Source organism: Mercurialis annua, linkage group LG5, assembly GCF_937616625.2.
Source record: "Mercurialis annua linkage group LG5, ddMerAnnu1.2, whole genome shotgun sequence".
NCBI classification, from domain to species: Eukaryota; Viridiplantae; Streptophyta; class Magnoliopsida; order Malpighiales; family Euphorbiaceae; genus Mercurialis; species Mercurialis annua.
Genome location: NC_065574.1, coordinates 15,416,310 through 15,433,383, shown reverse-complemented (window position 1 = coordinate 15,433,383; position 17,074 = coordinate 15,416,310). Strand labels below are relative to the sequence as shown.

At 35.7% G+C, this 17,074-nt stretch overlaps 2 protein-coding genes and 1 pseudogene across 4 annotated transcripts; 1 reads left to right on the top strand and 2 right to left on the bottom strand.

The window, feature by feature from the left end:
- Positions 1-200: 200 nt before the first annotated feature.
- Positions 201-5,525, bottom strand: LOC126680826 (uncharacterized). Of its 3 annotated transcripts, XM_050376044.1 has the most exons (6): positions 5,345-5,525; positions 3,987-4,933; positions 2,816-3,893; positions 2,346-2,466; positions 1,444-1,503; positions 201-1,363 (listed from the first exon to the last, which is right to left on the bottom strand). In XM_050376044.1, the coding sequence occupies exons 2-6, from the start codon at positions 4,918-4,920 to the stop codon at positions 260-262; spliced, it is 3,297 nt and encodes a 1,098-aa protein (XP_050232001.1). In that variant the 5' UTR covers positions 4,921-4,933; positions 5,345-5,525; the 3' UTR covers positions 201-259. The 3 variants fall into 3 exon arrangements, with proteins under 3 accessions (XP_050232001.1, XP_050232000.1, XP_055961934.1); XM_050376043.2 differs by having other exon boundaries at positions 2,816-4,933; positions 5,345-5,524; XM_056105959.1 differs by lacking the exon at positions 5,345-5,525 and having other exon boundaries at positions 2,816-4,464; positions 4,542-4,634.
- A 127-nt stretch (positions 5,526-5,652) lies between these two features.
- On the top strand, positions 5,653-8,614 carry LOC126680832 (uncharacterized). Its single transcript, XM_050376057.2, has 3 exons — positions 5,653-5,789; positions 6,170-6,277; positions 8,131-8,614. Exons 2-3 carry the CDS (start codon positions 6,181-6,183, stop codon positions 8,349-8,351), a joined length of 318 nt encoding a protein of 105 aa, XP_050232014.1. The 5' UTR covers positions 5,653-5,789; positions 6,170-6,180; the 3' UTR covers positions 8,352-8,614.
- Positions 8,615-10,439: 1,825 nt separating this feature from the next.
- Positions 10,440-11,434, bottom strand: LOC126681575 (18.1 kDa class I heat shock protein-like; annotated as a pseudogene).
- Positions 11,435-17,074: the final 5,640 nt, after the last annotated feature.

The following is a 17,074-nucleotide window of genomic DNA, read 5'->3' as shown; positions in this document are numbered from 1 at the left end:
AACCTTAATACAAATCTAACACGCACCGTTAAGGAAAAAGGCCACTTTCATGCCTCCAAAGTATAAGAGAATTCATTTTCTTAGCTAATCAGAACAAGGATGAGTTTAAGGAAAATGGATTTTAAGTTCAAATCTATAGCTCTTTTCTATACTGTATTTAATTCCATAGAGAAGGCCTTTGTAAAATGAAACTAGAAAAATAAATAAAAGAGACTATAACACTAACATTACAAAGGATTTCAAAAGCTAATACAAGATTTCAAAAACCTCTACTTGTAGGAGCATCTCTACGCCATGGCTGCCCAGCTTCCGGTCCTGGAGCCCCATAATACTGCCCACCGTTCGGTGGATAGACAGCAGGGGCGCGAGGACCGGAGTTAGGATTAGGAACCATCCATGGTCCCTGCTGCCATGAAGGAACTGTGTTTTGGGGAACCATCCATGGTCCCTGTTGCCATGGGTTTTGTGGGGCATGCATAACATTCATTTGGGGCTGCAAAGGCATGGCTGCCTGTGCTATTGGTCTTAGAGTTTCTTGCACTACATTGGTGCGTAACATGGGCATGGCTGGGCGTGCCATTTGTTGATGTTGAGTTTCATGTACAATATTTGTATGTAAACCCGGCTGTTGTCCATGCACTAGGTGTGGATGTGAATGTGGGTGCGGGTGTGTAACTTGTGGTTTGTTATCTTCCGGACGCCACTCGGGCATGTCGTCGTCGTCATCCCATGGCTGCATCACAACACCACCTCGTTTATCCTGCAAATTTCCTGATGAGCTACTAGTTTTAGGTTGTCCATATTTATGTACAAGCTCTCTCATTTGATCTACAGGACGAGCAGGTGCCTGGGGCAGGGACTGAAAATGAGGCACTCCTTGACCCTGGCTTGACAACTGGGATCTCGGTGTAACAGGACCACTTGAAAAATTGAACTCAGGCAGGTCGTCGTCTTCCCGAGTAGCTGGTGGTCCAAACCCGGGAGGCAAATCATCATCGTCGTCATCATTGCTGACATCGGGTTTAGAACTTGTAGATGCAGGACGTCCGCAATGGTGTAATGGCTGCTTAGCCGAGACATTGACATTAGGAATAGCATCTTTTTCTCGGGTTCTCCTAGAAGACAAGTGTTGCTTTTTAGAAATGTGCTTGGGTGACACGGTTGAAGCTGGTGGTGATTTTCTCCATACAATAACACCAATTAGACCGTTATCAATGGCATTGAGGGCATCAACTTGATCCTTCGGAAGGACCTTGCCAAGCATTTCAACGGTCTTTGAATGAGGGGGGCAGAAATAAAGCTCAACCCCTGGGGCAGGCTCACCAAAACCCACTCTGCTATCCATAATATATGAATCAGCAGCCTGCAAAACGCATTTCAATTAGCAGAAGGACAGGCTATCAATTACAGAATGATGTAATGTCAAGTTGCTGCGTTTCTTACCTCTTTGAGACCCGTACTCTCACTCTTTGAGGACCCCTCCTTGCAAATGAAGTGTACAACCTGCAAAAGAAGTCAAGTCAGATGCCTTGTCAAAATTGCCATTTGTAAAGCTTATACACACAATATTATATATTTAAATATTAATTACACCCAAGTAGACACAAAAAGAGTAAAAAGTACTTGTGGGACGTTAACAGACCCACTCATTACAGTTATACTTTAATGGCCATCAATTGCGAAACCTGGTCAATGACGTTTATCATCACTAGCGGTATGTAATTACATATTTACAAATTGATTTATTTAACTTTATAATATACACGAATGGCCTACAATTGGTTAATCTCGAGATTCTGAAAGAAACACTCCTGATCAGATTGATTGGCAATCTGTATCGTCTTTATATCAAAGTTTCCACCAATTATCTAAATTTGTATGGAAGCAATATGTAGTACAGTTTCATCATTCCACCCAGCAGAAACGATACCACAGCCAATCTGAGAAGGCAAGAAATAAGCCATTTCATAGATTTTCTCCATTAACAGCCTACTTTTTGTGTTTACTACAAACAAGAAAATGTTTTTTGCTGAAACAATGTGCAGCAAATCCCAGATCAGCCTGCTTCTCATTTTATATATTTCCCAGAGAATAGAAGCACGAATAATTAATCTAATTAAAATAATTATCATTCCCCATTGAAGTGAACAGTAATTTGAACTTTTCTCTTGCACAGCGTTTATACAAACTCTCATTAGCCTAAGACAAACGTCATTGACCACGGCTGAGAACGGCTGCACCAACAGCAAACCAAGATCAACAGAAAGGGATAATATGCTACCCCTCTTGTCTGGACAGTAGTAGCATAAATGAAATTTAGTACAACAAAAAGAAGCTTGAGATACCATAACAGCGCGACTTCGGGACATCGGAAGCTCTTGGAGGAACTTCTCAAATGCATCTAGTCTTACTCTTCCCTTTATCTCGATAAGGCCAAGCCAGTCTTTACCGGATGTTTTTTCACCACTGCAGAATTAATTAAAAAAATATCAGATCATATTAAGTAATGAGAGTTGCATATATATCCATCTAATAAAACCTAACCAACGAAGATCTCTTTTAAAAACAATTTAGATGCAGTACGAACACTTCTCTTTTAAAAACAATTTAGATGCAGTACGAATACTTCAACTGAACAATATGCCTACATGATACAATTTAAACCTAGTTTAACTGCTAGAAACTCAACAAATAGAATACATGAGCCAGACAAGCACAGAGATCCTCTATCTAGCTACAGTTAAACAGATGAGGGAAATAGTGGCAAAATCTTAGCACCACCCAACTTCTTTTATCATAATTACAGTATACTTACCTTTTAAAAATGCAAATAACAGAAGCCATCACGGAGATATTCAGCTGAAGCAAGCCTTCCCAAACACGTTCACCCTTGGGTACGAAGAAAAGAGGCGATGTTTCTGATTTCACATGATTGTCAGTAGAAATTCCATCAGTATCAAAATTTTTGTGTTTATCATCCGTAGCTTCAGGTTTACCAGTGGTTGTATCATCAGGATCTCTGAGAGTTGCATCTGGAGATTTGGATACCGAGCTGACTTGCGAATTATCCTTATCAGAGATGGATGTTGTTTTTCCACTATCAACCGGCAAATTTTCAAATGGTGGCTCTGTACTAAGACACTCCATGAACTCATCAAGGGATACAATTGGAGGAAGGAATTCCACATCTTTCAATTCATCATCTACCATGAGCCCTTGCATCAAGTCATTCCCTTCATTAGAAGGAATCATGATAACTTCGTTATCATCTGAGGTACCCTTTTCACTCCCAGAATTTCCCTTCTCTTTGATTTTATCAGGTTTCGAGGGGGAAGAGACTTCCTTCTCTTTCGGTGTTGGCCGCATCTGAGTGAGTGAACTTTCCCCAATGGCAACCTCTGTATAGACACTATCTGCTGGCTCAACCTCCACTTGAAATTCACCCTTGTGTGTTTTCCTCACCAATCGCCTCATATCAATATCTGTAGCAGGCAATACCACCATCTGAGCAAGTTCCTCGGCCTTTGCCATCCGCCACTCAGAAAGCTCCTTAGATGCAAGCTCCTCTGCTGTCATTGAGCAAAGTTTCTCAGGGGGTATGTCTCCTGACATAACTCTTGCTCTCAATTCTGGATTATTACGGTCTTTTAGATTAAATAAAAGAGATCTTCCTTTCTCCTTATACTTCTTATTTACTCCACCAAATAACTTATAGAGTTCTTTTTCAATTTCAGATGCTACAACTTCAGGTGATGAAAAAGCTGATGATCGATTCATATCACAAGAAATCTCTAGATCCTGCTGTTTTAGAGGAGTTTCAATGTTGTTTTGTTCTGCGACTCCTATGTCAGATTCCATTACCCATGACAATCCATTTCCCTGTAAAAGCTCATCTTTGACAAAAAAAGAGTCACTAAATGAATTATCCTCATCGCGCAAGCTAATAGTTGATTGTTCCTCATTTTTCAAGGATTGTGCGGAATTACCAGAATTGTTGGAGGAGACTTCATGAGCAGTACTGTGACCTGAGGCTAACGAATCCTCATTGGCAGGCAAAGACCCCTTTGCCTCCTCGGAGACATCATTACCAGGATAAGCAGTTCCTGAATCTTGCCCAGAAAGTTGGGAAGTTTCATGCATTTTTCCAGAAGCACTAGCATCTTCATTCCCAGGGTTTTTACAAGCCGGTGCATCCTGCTCTTGAGAAACCAAAGCTAGAGCAGCTTCCAACGACTCCCTTAGTCTTGACCTCATAGATTCAGATGACTCACTTTGAACCTTGGGAGAAGGCTGCCCACTTTGGGTTTTATGAGCTGATGACTGCTGCAGCCCGGGTTTGATGGATGTTGACCTCTTAAACTGAGCTTGTGAGCGTTGCGAGCCAGAAGGGCTGGAACTAGGTTGATATTGGACTGGTAATTTATTTGGTGTAGATGCATGCTGCAGCCATGGTCTATGTTCCACCTGCGCAATCCGTTTGTTAGGCATCATCAACTTCTGCAACCCAGGACTGTTAGATATAGATTCTATCGGTGCCTTACGCTTAGTCAGCATTGTAGGCTGCTGAGCTCCCATATTGCTATGAAAGAAGAACTGCTGCTGCTGCATCAGATTATTTGCTCGCGGATCCATCTGTCCCATTTGCATGTTTGCTACAGACAGTTTCTGCAAAACACGGTTGTTAGGCATAGATTCCAATGTCTGAGCTGAGTTGACTGATGCTGGTATCTGCTGTGATAGTGCAACAGATCCCAACATACCCGTTTGCATATTTTCCACCGACATAGTGGCATTATTATCCTGTCCCGTTATTCCCATTTGCACAGACGAATGATCCAATTTGTTTGACATGGGTTCCACCTTACCCAATTGAATGCTATGTATTGGCAACTGTTGTGACATGAAATTGTTCGACATCATGTAGTCATGACAACTGCAACAAAATTAAGCAACTAGTAAAAAAAATATGTGTTCCCATGTTTATAAAAAGTACATAGATGAACACATCGACACTAATTTCTTGATTTAGTTTATCTTTTTTTATTCTTAACACACACCTGACATGCGAAAAATAGCAAATTTGTATAAGGTCGTAAAGTCATGAGAAAATAGTCCGAAAATTTTCAGATTGATAATAAATACTCTAAAAAATTGAATTAATTGGCAATAACAGTATGAAAAATTGAATTGATTAGCAATAACAGTAATAAAAATTGAAGTAATAGAGAAAACCCTAATATTTATAAAATCATGGAAACTGGAAACAGGTAAACAAAGTAACTAACTAACAACTGAAACACAGAGACGAGTGAGATTTGAATAGGAAAAATAAAATAAAAATTACCTGATCGGATATTTGACGACGAAGAGACTATCGCCGGGGAAAAGAGTTGGGGAAGAGCACCAGTGAGGTGAGAGAGAGAGGATTTTATTTTTTTGTTGAACGCAAACCCTAGAAACTAGAAATCTAATCTACAAGAGAGAGAGATTAAAAAATTAAAATTAAAATAAAAACAAGTGCAAAACGCAACGCATCGTGTCATGAGATTTGTATGAGTCAATGAGCGGCGGTTCTAGAACAAAGGCTTTGTGTGTGGCATAAGACGTGTCATAGGAAACAAACAGTCTTTTAAACGATGTCGTTTCACTCATCTCTCCCATATTTCGAAACGACGTCGTTAGTCCTCTTACAGTGTTAATTTGGGAAATCAAAATCATCGTCATACACAGCTGCAACTCCTGCTTTTCCGTCGTAAACAAGTGGCGGCGGTGCTATCTGTCTCCAAGAGGTATGAGCTGATCTGTCTGTATCATTATGTGCTTTAAATTTGTATAATCAGATTCGTTTTATAGAAGAACAAAAATAATGTAGTTGCTTCAATTGAATTTTTTATTTATGAAATTAGCTAAGAAATAAGGATGAATGATTTTGAGTAAAATTATGAAGTTTCCCTGTAACAGAACAAGAAATTTCATTGGAATACTATGTAAATTATAAACTCTGTTTACTGTTAGAAACAGAAAATTATGGGAAATACTTGTTCTAATTGTTTTTTATCTGGTTGCTAAAAATTATCCAGTAGTAAAAGCATTGTAGGCATTGTAAATACATGTTTCTAATTGCTTTTGTGCCTGTCGAGCTGTGCTGCTTCTCCTTGTTCTTTTCCAGAGAAGGTGGCGATGTCGGGAGTGGTCAAAAAGTTCTTCATTACCTCCATGTTTATGTGGATAGCTCCTGTTGCGATCCTTTATGCTTTTAACAATGACTTGCTTCCCGGTAACATTCTCTCATCTATATCTAATGTTATCCGCAAGAAATGTAACTTTCTGAAGAAACAAACATGTAGAAATGTCACCAAAAAGAACAAGAAAGTATATGGAATTTTTTAAAATTATTTAATCATTAACAAGAAGATTTTTAACTACTGAAAAAAGACCAAGAATGACTTAATTCGGGCTCAAATAAAACTGAAGAAAATTTTTAAAGTAGAAAAAGAAAAAGGTTGTGCCTAGACTGTAAGTAGTAGTGGCACATGAATATTCTACGGTTAGTTAAGTGCTAACAAATATGATTAATCAACGGTAGCAAAATGCAGGAAATGCGTTTTCTTTTTTCATCAAACAAGTGTTACTTCTAAGTTTTCCCCATGTAGAACCAATAAGCTAGCTATGCATGTCATTTCTGCGGAGAGAATATAAGGGTCAGTTACATGGTTATTATTAGGCTGGGATGGGGAGCTTCATTTATTAACAAAAACTTTACCTATGTTACAGCGGGCTAGTGTGATGATAGAATTGTGCACAATTTGGTGGTGCTAAATTGCAACATTTCATCTGTAGGCAACTCATGAGTTTACAATATTTGTTATGTACAAAAAAGAATAGGATATAAATTTTTGTTATGTACAAAAAAGGAATAAGTTTGTTTTCCTTTTTTTCTCTGTTATCCTTTCAGTGTGAGTACATTGATGTTATGTTTCTGGCATTCACTCGTAAAGCTATTTGCTTTGGTTGGATAGGAGACGACTCTAAAATTCCTTTTCTTTAGAACATTGAGTTAGTAATTTTTGCTTCTGTAGGTGACTCATGAGTTTACAATATTAGCTCTGCTAGCTAGTCCGTTAGAGCATGTTGATCATTGATTCATTTCTTTTACATGACAAGGACATTACAACCTTTCTTCTCGTAAAAGATATGGAAAGAATGACCAGGATTTCTTAAGGAAGGATTTAGAGGGACTTCATTGAGGAATTGAGATATCGTAAGAGGAGAGATTGTTGAAGAACCTCTTTCCTCAGAATATGAGTGTGAATTACTAATCTGAAAAGAGAGTAACTTCCATCTGATGTCGAAGGCAACTTATCATCTATAGCACATAGGCTTTGTTTAGAGAAAATTACTGCTGTTATTTTTAAGTTTTCGAAGGTTGAAACTTGAAAGGGTGCTAACCACCAGGTCAGATATTAAAGCTGCTTCCTATTGCATATTTGTAGCTATTTTAGTCTCCTAATGTCTGTTAAGATGGTTTTTATCTGAATTCTTATGATTTTTATAAATGAGAAAGCAAGGTCCAAACAAAATCTTTTAGAGCTTGTGAGATGATCTCCAAATAAAACTTAAAAATCTTACAAAATCAATTGAATTGTTCAGTTTCTTGTTTAAACGTTTCAAAGGCATATATTTGTCTACATGAGCCCCTTATATAGATTGCATTTATATTTAATACTCGCATCCTCAGACCAGCTGCTTAAATGTTCTGAAATTCCAAAATTGGTTCTTCTCTTAAGCATTCTAATTTCATCAGATTTAGCTTTGAAGTGTTATGTGATCTTATACGATTCTAGCCAAAGACACAAGAAAACTGTAAACAAATTTCATAAAATATTATTATAAAGCAAACTGTTAGCTGAATTACAACAATTATTGGCAAGCTGTTGTTATAAGATGATCTTCCTCAGTCTGCTAACCAGAAAGTTGTTTATCATACAAACTCTTTTCATGCAACGCGTTTTGATGAAACTATGTTATAATTGAAAAAAGTAAGGGAGAAGCAATTGTTGTACACATATGCAAATGCAATTCATATTTTATATTCTGTTCATTTCCTGAAATAATATAATTTTGGAACAGGTGTAACCCGTTTATCTCCTCATTCCTTGACGTTGTTGAGCGGACTGCTTGCTGTCATATCAGTCAATATAGTCATCGCATTCTACATTTATATGGCAATGAAGGAACCTTCAGATAAACATGAGCCGGATCCTAAATTTGTTGCGGAGGCGAAAGCCAGTGTGAGCCGGTTAACAAATAAAGCTGAAGAATCCACAGAATCTCTTAAAAAAGAAGAGTAGAATAGCCAAAACCTAAGCACTTGGAGTACAGAGTCCACTTATCTGATCATTGAAAGGTAAATTAGCTATCATGATGTATTTTTGATTCTTTTGTGAGTTGCAAATTTTGGAGCACTATATCTGATAATGACTTTGATGTAAATTATCTTTTAACATGTAAGCTATAGACTCTTGTTTTGGAAACTGCATTCTTAGAACAAGGGCACAAAAGCTTCTGGTTATATAATTTATTACTTTTTGATTTTGCAACATAGATTGGAACAGTTGGAGGATTTAGTAATTAGTATATTGTTATGTTTGGTTTGTGGAATGGAATAGCTATTTCTTAGGAATGAAATAGTTATTCCACAAAATTATAGAATAATTACATGGAATTACTATTCCATCAAGCAAGCAAGGAATAATCATTTTATATGAAAAATCTGTTTTATTTCTTACCTATTCCATGAATTAAAAATACTCTAAGTATTGTTGATCTAGGCTTGCTTCCGTTCGGCCAATATTCTATTAGCAACTTTCTATTTAACATCTAACATGTATTGTAAGTCGAGCTGATCTGTATATACATAATAAAAATATTAGGTCTATCAAAACTAATATGGTTTTGTAAAATTAGTTTTGTTAAATTAAGTTTCTTCTATTATACTATTAATTCTTGTTTGGTTTTGTGAAATTAGTTTTGTATAATTAAGTTTCTTTTATAATGCTATGATTATTACAATTCTTGTTATTATTTAAAAACAATTTTTTAAAAAAAATATTGAACTACTTATTAGGCTCTATTATACAAATGGGCCTAACAATATCAAAAAGGTAATCTTTTTTTATTTTTCAAAAATTTACCTAAATTTTTCAAAAGTTATAAATCTATTATAATTTGGTAAATTTATTAGATATCTATTTAATTTTTCAACATAGAAAAAACAGTACAAAAATAGCAAGACTTCCTTCTTTTAGGGCGCTAAGCGGTTTGTGGTACGCCAAGCAGGCATACGAGATATTTATGTCACTTAGCATCCCAATCAGTAATCTACGAGCTTAATATTTTAAATCTTTAAATCTAAATCTTTAAATCTATCTTTTATTCTTGGTGGTTGTTGCCGCTCCATTCCTCCTGGAGATCATTTTGATCTACATATTTTTTTCATTTCATTTTCTTAATTTCAAAAACTCACCAAAACAATTGGTCAGATAAACATCCCAGTGTCTTTCTAACTCACCAAAACATCCTCATTTCAAAATGTTCAGATTCCAGATTTCCAGGTATGAAAGTTGTCTCCAGGACAACCAGTTATCTTTAATGATCCTGATGATTTCTTAATTTTCAGTTCTCCGTCTTACTCCTTTCTCAATGATGCTTCTTCCCCTTTGAGATACTCTTTCAAATATTAGATCTAGTTATAGGGCTTCTGGCTTCATAAAAGATGACTTCTTAAAGTATCTTTATTTGTATACTTTGCTAACAGGTTTTCAGGCCGCATCAAGATTCTCCAAGTTTGCTTTGCAAGTAAGCTCTTATTGACACATTCTAGGTATTTGAAACCTAACCCTCCTTTGCACTTTGGTTTATAGAGGACATCCAATTTTGCGCAATAAAATTTCTTCCTCCCATCATTATTGCCCCACCAAAACTTGTTGCACATTCTTTCTATTTATTCTATCAAACTTTTGGGGAACTTAAAACAGTTCATATGATAGTTTTGAATAGCTTGAATGATTATATTAATAAGAATTTTTTTTCCTCCTCTTGAGAACAAGGAGCCCTTCCAACTTTTAAGGTTATGCCAAATTTTTTCTTTCACAGCGTTTAAGTTGTCCTTTTTCTCCTTCAAATTACCGATAGAATATTGGCCGAACGGAAGCAAGCCTAGATCACTAAACTATTTTTATTTTATTTTTTATCATTGAACTTTCAATTTTTTTTTCATTTTGGTAATGTTCGGACAAAAGTGCTTAGGTGGCAAATGGGATTAATTTTTTTTTTACCTGAAAACTTGCCATATATGCATAATTTAACCTAAAGACTCATTTTCAAAGTGAAATTATGTATATGTAATAAATTTTCAAAGTAAAACTAGAAAAATCCGGTTACCTCATGTCAACTTCTGGCTGCCACCTAAGCATTTTTGGCCGGAAATATTAAAATGAAAAAAAAAAAGTCTAATGATCGAAAAGAAAAAAAATAGTTTAGTGACTGAAATGAAAAAACTGAAAAGTTCAATGATGCCTAGAATTAATTACCCTATTACGGAAGTCTGACCAACATATTGTTCATGGCATTGGACCACTTGAACATTAATGATTCCTTTAATCTCCTTTTTAACATTCTCAAGTGTACCTTTCCCAAGGCACAACGCAGATTTCTCAAGGTTCATCACTTGCCGTGAGGCTTTTCCATATAACTAAGGGTGAGCAAGAACCTAACCAAACCAAACTATAAAATCGGACCAAACTGAACCGAAATTTATTATTTAGTGCGGTTTTTCGGTCAAAATGGTTTGGATCGGTGTTAAATATGTGAAAGTATGGAGTTTGGTGTTTGATTTGGTTTGTAGCTTTCATAAACCGAACCACCGAAAAACCGAACCAACCGAAAATACTAAAACTTTTAATAATTTTCTTATAGTTTCAATAGACTTAACCTCAGGTTTCTTCAGACCCTCTTTAGGCACAACTATTTTAAGCAAACCATTTTCCATATTAGTTTTAACTCCATCCATTTTTGCATTTTCTGGCAACCGGATCCGCCTCAAGAACCGCCCGCTGCTCCTCTTTACTCGATGCCACTTATCATTCTCCTCCTCTTGTTATTTGGTTCTTTCTCCACTCATTTGAAGTACTTTATCATCTTCAATTTCGACTTTCACTTCCTCCTTTTTTAAACCCGGAAGATCCGCCGTGAATATGTGAGCCTCTGAAGTTTCTTTCCAATCCACCCTCGTGGCGGCGATCGCGGCGGTTTCACGTTGAGGTTATGGGGGATTTACTCCATTGAAGAGAGGAAAACCCTCGAATGGGTCCCATATTTCGAGTGAAAATGGATTAAATATGTTGCTCCTTCTTCCTCCGATGCTTAGAGCCATTGATGACACTTCTTATTTTTTTTATGAATATTACTTTAAATTTTTATTAAAAATTATGGGTTTTCTTTTAATTTTTTTAATTAAAAATTATGGGCCAAACCGATAAAAAATTTAGAGATCGAACTGAACCGACCAAAGTTTTTCGGTTAAAAATAAAGAACGGTTTGGTTTGAAATTTTTCTAAACCAAAAAAACCATAAAAATTCCAACTGAACCGAACCGACCGATGCTCACCCCTACATATAACTGCAGCAATTTGGGTTTGCATTTACAAACCAGAGGCTGCCATTTGTAAATAAGAGGTGTGATACCTTGCAATACCCTCCAAAGTTCAGTCATTTGACTAGCTTCCTCTCCCCAACATCATTAGTCAGGTAGGACAACCCTTGAGCACATATTAAGAAAAAGTAAGGGGATAAAGGATCCCCCAGCCTCAAACCTCTCTTAGCCACAATCTTTTCTTTATTGAACCATTCATGAGAGAGGAGAATTACACAGTGGCGATGAACGTCATAATCTTATCAATCCAAGTTCTACAAAAGCAAAATTTTTCCATTATGACCTCCAAAAACCTTGTCATAAGCCTTTGACATATCGAGCTTCAAAGTAATAGGTGCATTCAATTTTCTCTTGGACTTTTCATAACATGTACACATTCAAACCCTAACAGTGCATTGTCAATAATTTATCTACCTGGGACAAATGCACTTTAAGCATGGTCTATAACATCATTGAACACAAGCCTAAATCTATTAACTAGAGTTTTAAACACTATTTTATGACTACATTACACAAGCTTGTATGTTTAAACTTATTCATAGAATTAGTAATCATTACTTTAGGAATAAATAACAATCTCATTAACACACTTTATATCGTCATAATCATTCAAAAAATTTAGGCATGTCTCTGTAACTTCTTTCCCCACTATGCTATAGTATTTTTGGAAAAAGTATAGTTTGGAAACCATCTCATCCTTGGGCCTTAGATGGAGGCATATGTTTTAGGACTTGTAACACATCTTTTGCTTTGAAGTTTTTGCATAGCATGTTGTTCATATCTTCACTTATCCCCGCTTTGACATATTCCATCATTGCAGCTATATCTACTTCTTCAGGGTTATTTTGTTGCAAAAAGTAAAGATAAATATCTTTGAATTATACTTGTCAACTCCCCTGATTCCTCCTTCCACAAACTCAATTCATCTTTAAGTCGCCTTATATTGTTTCTGACTCTTCTTTTGGAGGCCTTGATATGAAAGAATATGGTGTATCTGTCACCCTATGCATGCTAGTCAATTCTAGATCTCTATTTCCAGACTACTTCCTCTTATAACTACAAATCTTCTGACCCACTTTATATTCCTCTAATCTTCTCCACTGGTATATTAGGATGGTATATTAGGATCAGTGGAGTTGATGAGCACCAGTAACTCCTTTTTTCTATCAATTTGTTGTTTTAGTTTGCCCATGGATAGTTTCTCCTATCTGTAAAAGGCTCATGTGCATCTTTTTAGCTTTCTAGGCAAATCCTCCACACTTCCAATATCAAAGGACTCATTCCACTCTATCTTAACTTTATCCTTGAAAGTTCATTCAGTGTCCAGACCTCCTCAAATCGAAATCTTCTTCGCTCTCTATTTCTTCTACCCTAGTCCACCATATTCTCCTCATTATAATTGGCATATGATCTAATCCTCAATGGTCAAGGGTTTGGACCATATAGTCAGGGTATATTGGTTGTCGTTCAAGATTGATGGTAATCATATCCAACCTATTTTTAATAACTTTGTTGCCCCTATTTACCCACTATGTGAATTTCTTATCCATACCTCCTACATCAAACAGGTTACAGAACATTTCTAAAGTTCCTAAGTAAGAACTCTAGCCTACTACCACCCTTTTCCTTCTCATCTTCAAAGACTATCTCATTAAACCCCCCCCCCCCCCCCCCCAAATCCAGGGACCATTAAAGATGTTACTCAAGCACTGCAGCAAAGTTCAAGAGTCACTTTGAATTTGAATGGAATTCCCATAAAAACCTGTGAACCTGAACCTATTCTAAAGCTCATCCTCAACCCAACAATCTATATAGAATTTTGAAGAACTTAAAATAGAAATTGAACATGAGTTATCCCAGAATAAAGCTAGTCTTCCACTTTTGCCTTCGCAATCAACTGTAGAAGCAGTTCTCCATCTCCAACTTTTTTCTTGCTTTTCTATCTTCATCTTTTGCATTCTCGTTTTCATCAAGAAGACCAGACTAGGCTTAAACTTCCTTACATGGCCCTTTAGATTACATAATGTTTGCAGGGGACCTAAACCTTGAACATTCAAACTTAACATGATCATTGCAAGTGGCGCATGCTCTGTAGACTCCACTGATGTGGTTGTTGGTACATTCTAGTCTTTGGCATAGTCTATTTCTAGAGATAAAGTTTATGGCACCCTGTTCTCTCCTTTCTCCATTCTATTGCTTCTGTTGTCCCCATTAATCTCAATTACGTTTGATTTATCAAGTAATGGCAACGTTTTTCCCAAACTATCTTGTTTTAAATTAATTCTTATTAATACAAGCTTTTTCCATAGGCTTCTTAGTGACTGTTTTTAATTTCAGCCCAGTTGAATCCTTTGGCCCATTTTTTGAACTCGTCTTCTTCGCGCCACTTACCTATTCCCCTTCAAATATGTTTCTTGATCTAACGTAATATCTATCAATTTCTGATTTTCATCCTCCTTACCATCCCTAACTGATTTTTGAAATTCACAAGGGAATTTATTGCTTTTCTTTCTTTCCATGATTGTAGCTGATATCTTAGATGTCCCTGATTTTGGTCGACTAATTTTGCTCATCTTCCCCCCCTCACTCCTCTTTTCCATCTGATCAGATTGTCGCAATGGTTGACGGCAATGGAAACTTCCATTTCTATCATGAATCCCGAGAATTTACTCTCTTGGCTTTTGCCTTTTACTTCGCCTCATAAAGCGTTAGGCAAGACTAGCTTTTATAAGTTCAGTATATATGAATTGTTTCTCATCACTCCTTGTGATGTTGCATTTCAAAACAGAGTGCCCAATAACTCCACACTTTAGAAATATCTCTAGCAATCGTTCATATCTCAACATTGCCATAATCATGGTATACTTTTCGTCAATTCTAATCGTCAACCCTCTTTTCAAAGGTTTTATAATTTCGATTACAACTCAGACTCAGATGTACTTGTCCAGACAAATCATTATCTCCTCTGGATCAAGTTCTTTAGCTTTGCATATTTGTCCTCCTAGTTACATGCCATCTTCTCTAGTTAGATACATTAATGGGAGGTTGTGGATTTGAATCCAAAAATCCATTTTATTAAAAATCATTTCTTAATAATCTTCCAATCCCACTGGAATTTCTAGGGCAATAACACCCTCCAGAAATTTCCAAGGGCCACCACTCAAGACTCTTTTCATGTTTTCATGTTCTTCAAAGTGGATAACAAATATGTTGTTTCTAAAAGATTCCACCACCATCGGGTTTTTTGTCCTTTATAGAAAATTCACCGGTGAGATGAACCCTTTCTTATTCACTTTCTTAGTTGAGATCACCTTACCCACCAAAGAATTATCAATCTTAGTTGCACCAATTGTTCTACCCTTTTCTCAAAGATCACACACCACCAAATCATCATCGTAAGATAACAAAAAGGATTCACAAAGAGATGCAACATCCATTTTTAGTAAACTGATAGAGTCCCATTTTTAATAGCGATCTAGAAAGTGCAGGGACAAGACAGGGAGTCGTGATGACAACGGGAATTAAATAATTAAAGACGGTTAAAATTGAATAAAAGGGATTCTTGATAAGAAAGACGATGAAGAAGGTGAGGTATACATTTTATTAAAGGAAACGACATCGTTGTGTTAGGAATTTATAATAGTTAGAGATTTAGAGTATCGAGTTTGTAAAATCTTGATTAAGATGTCATGGTGGATGCCACGTGGTGTGGTTGTTATACAATCTCATTCTAATGAAATGTTGGCCACATAAGCAATACTTAATCAATTTTGAAATATTTGATTGACTTTCAGCTAATTGAACAAATTGTGAAGATTTCCAACTTCTGAAAAGTTTAAATGGATGTTTTAAAAGTTGAAAAAAAAAACTATTTTTTGGCATTATTATATAAATCTAATATAAATACGAAAATATTTTTAAAATATAAACTAGAAAACAATTTACGAGCAATTTACCACTTAAAACAAATGCAAGTATAGTTACATATATGAATCCATAAAAGTGCAAGAAACTCCACAAGGACTATAAATGATGTAAACTTAAGAATTATATTATCTCTATCAAAATCACTACGAAAATTTTGAAATAAAGTGGCGACAGTTGAGTCATTTTTGCACCTTCCATTTGATAAAATTAAGAAAAAATTATACAAATTAATTGAACGCACTCAAATATTTTATAAATAGATCAAGATCCTCTCAAATTGATTAAAAATGACCTATCATATTTAATCAATCTACGCCATTCATTACAAAATGAATAGTGTTGATTGAAAAAGTGTAAAATATGTTAAATTAATCTTCACCATTTATTTTATAATGAATAGTGTAGATTGATTGAACATGATAGGTCATGTTTAATCAATTTGAGATAGGAGTGCAAACAGGCCAAGCTGAACCCGAGTTAGGCCAAGCTCGAACTCGAGCTCGAGTGTGTTTTACAGGCTCGAGCTCAAGCTCGAACGAGCTTAAATTTTTAAGTTCGAGCTCGAGTTGAATTTAGTAAAAATTAAAAAAAAATCAAATTTGATGTATTTCAATTATTTTTCATTATATTTTAAGTAATTTAATCAATTTTATTTAAAGGTGTAAAAATTTAATATAATGATTATAAAATTATCATTGTAATTTTATAACAAGCTCGTTTAGATCCGTTTCGGCTCGCGTGCCTCACGAGCCTGAGTAATTGATACTCGAGTTCGGTTCGAGATGAAACTACTCGATCTCGAATTTTTTTGAGTCGATCTCGATTAACTCACGAGTAGCCCAACTCGTTTACACCCTTAGTTTGAGAGGATCGTCATCCTTTATAAATACATCAGTGTCAAATATTTTTTTTCTAATACTTTTAGCTAAACCCATTAAAGTCCTTAAACTTCCATTGTTTTGTTCATCAAATCCTTCAACTTTTATTTGGCTGTTTCAAATTCTTAAACTTTCATTTTTTGGTTCATCAGGTCCCTCAACTTCTTTTTAACTTTCTCAAGTCCTTAAACTTTTGTTTTTTGGTTCATTAGGTCCTTAAATAAAGATCCATTTAAGGACTCAATAAAGCAAAAAATAAAAAATTTGAGATTTGAGAAAGACAAATAAAAGTTGAAGAACCTCATGAACCAAAAAATGAAAGTTTAAAGAACCAAAGAAGTCAAATAAAAGTAAGAGACTTAATGAACTAAAAATGTATAGTTTAGAAACCTCAAAATATATTTGCCAATATTTTTTTTTACTGTTTTTTTTTTTTGACTGTGGTAGAATCTAGTTACGTTAGTAGTTAAACTTTCATTTTTAATTCGGCCTTAAATACTGATCCTACTGAGATTCAAAACCAAAATCTCAAAGATGCATTGGAGTGCCTTAGCCA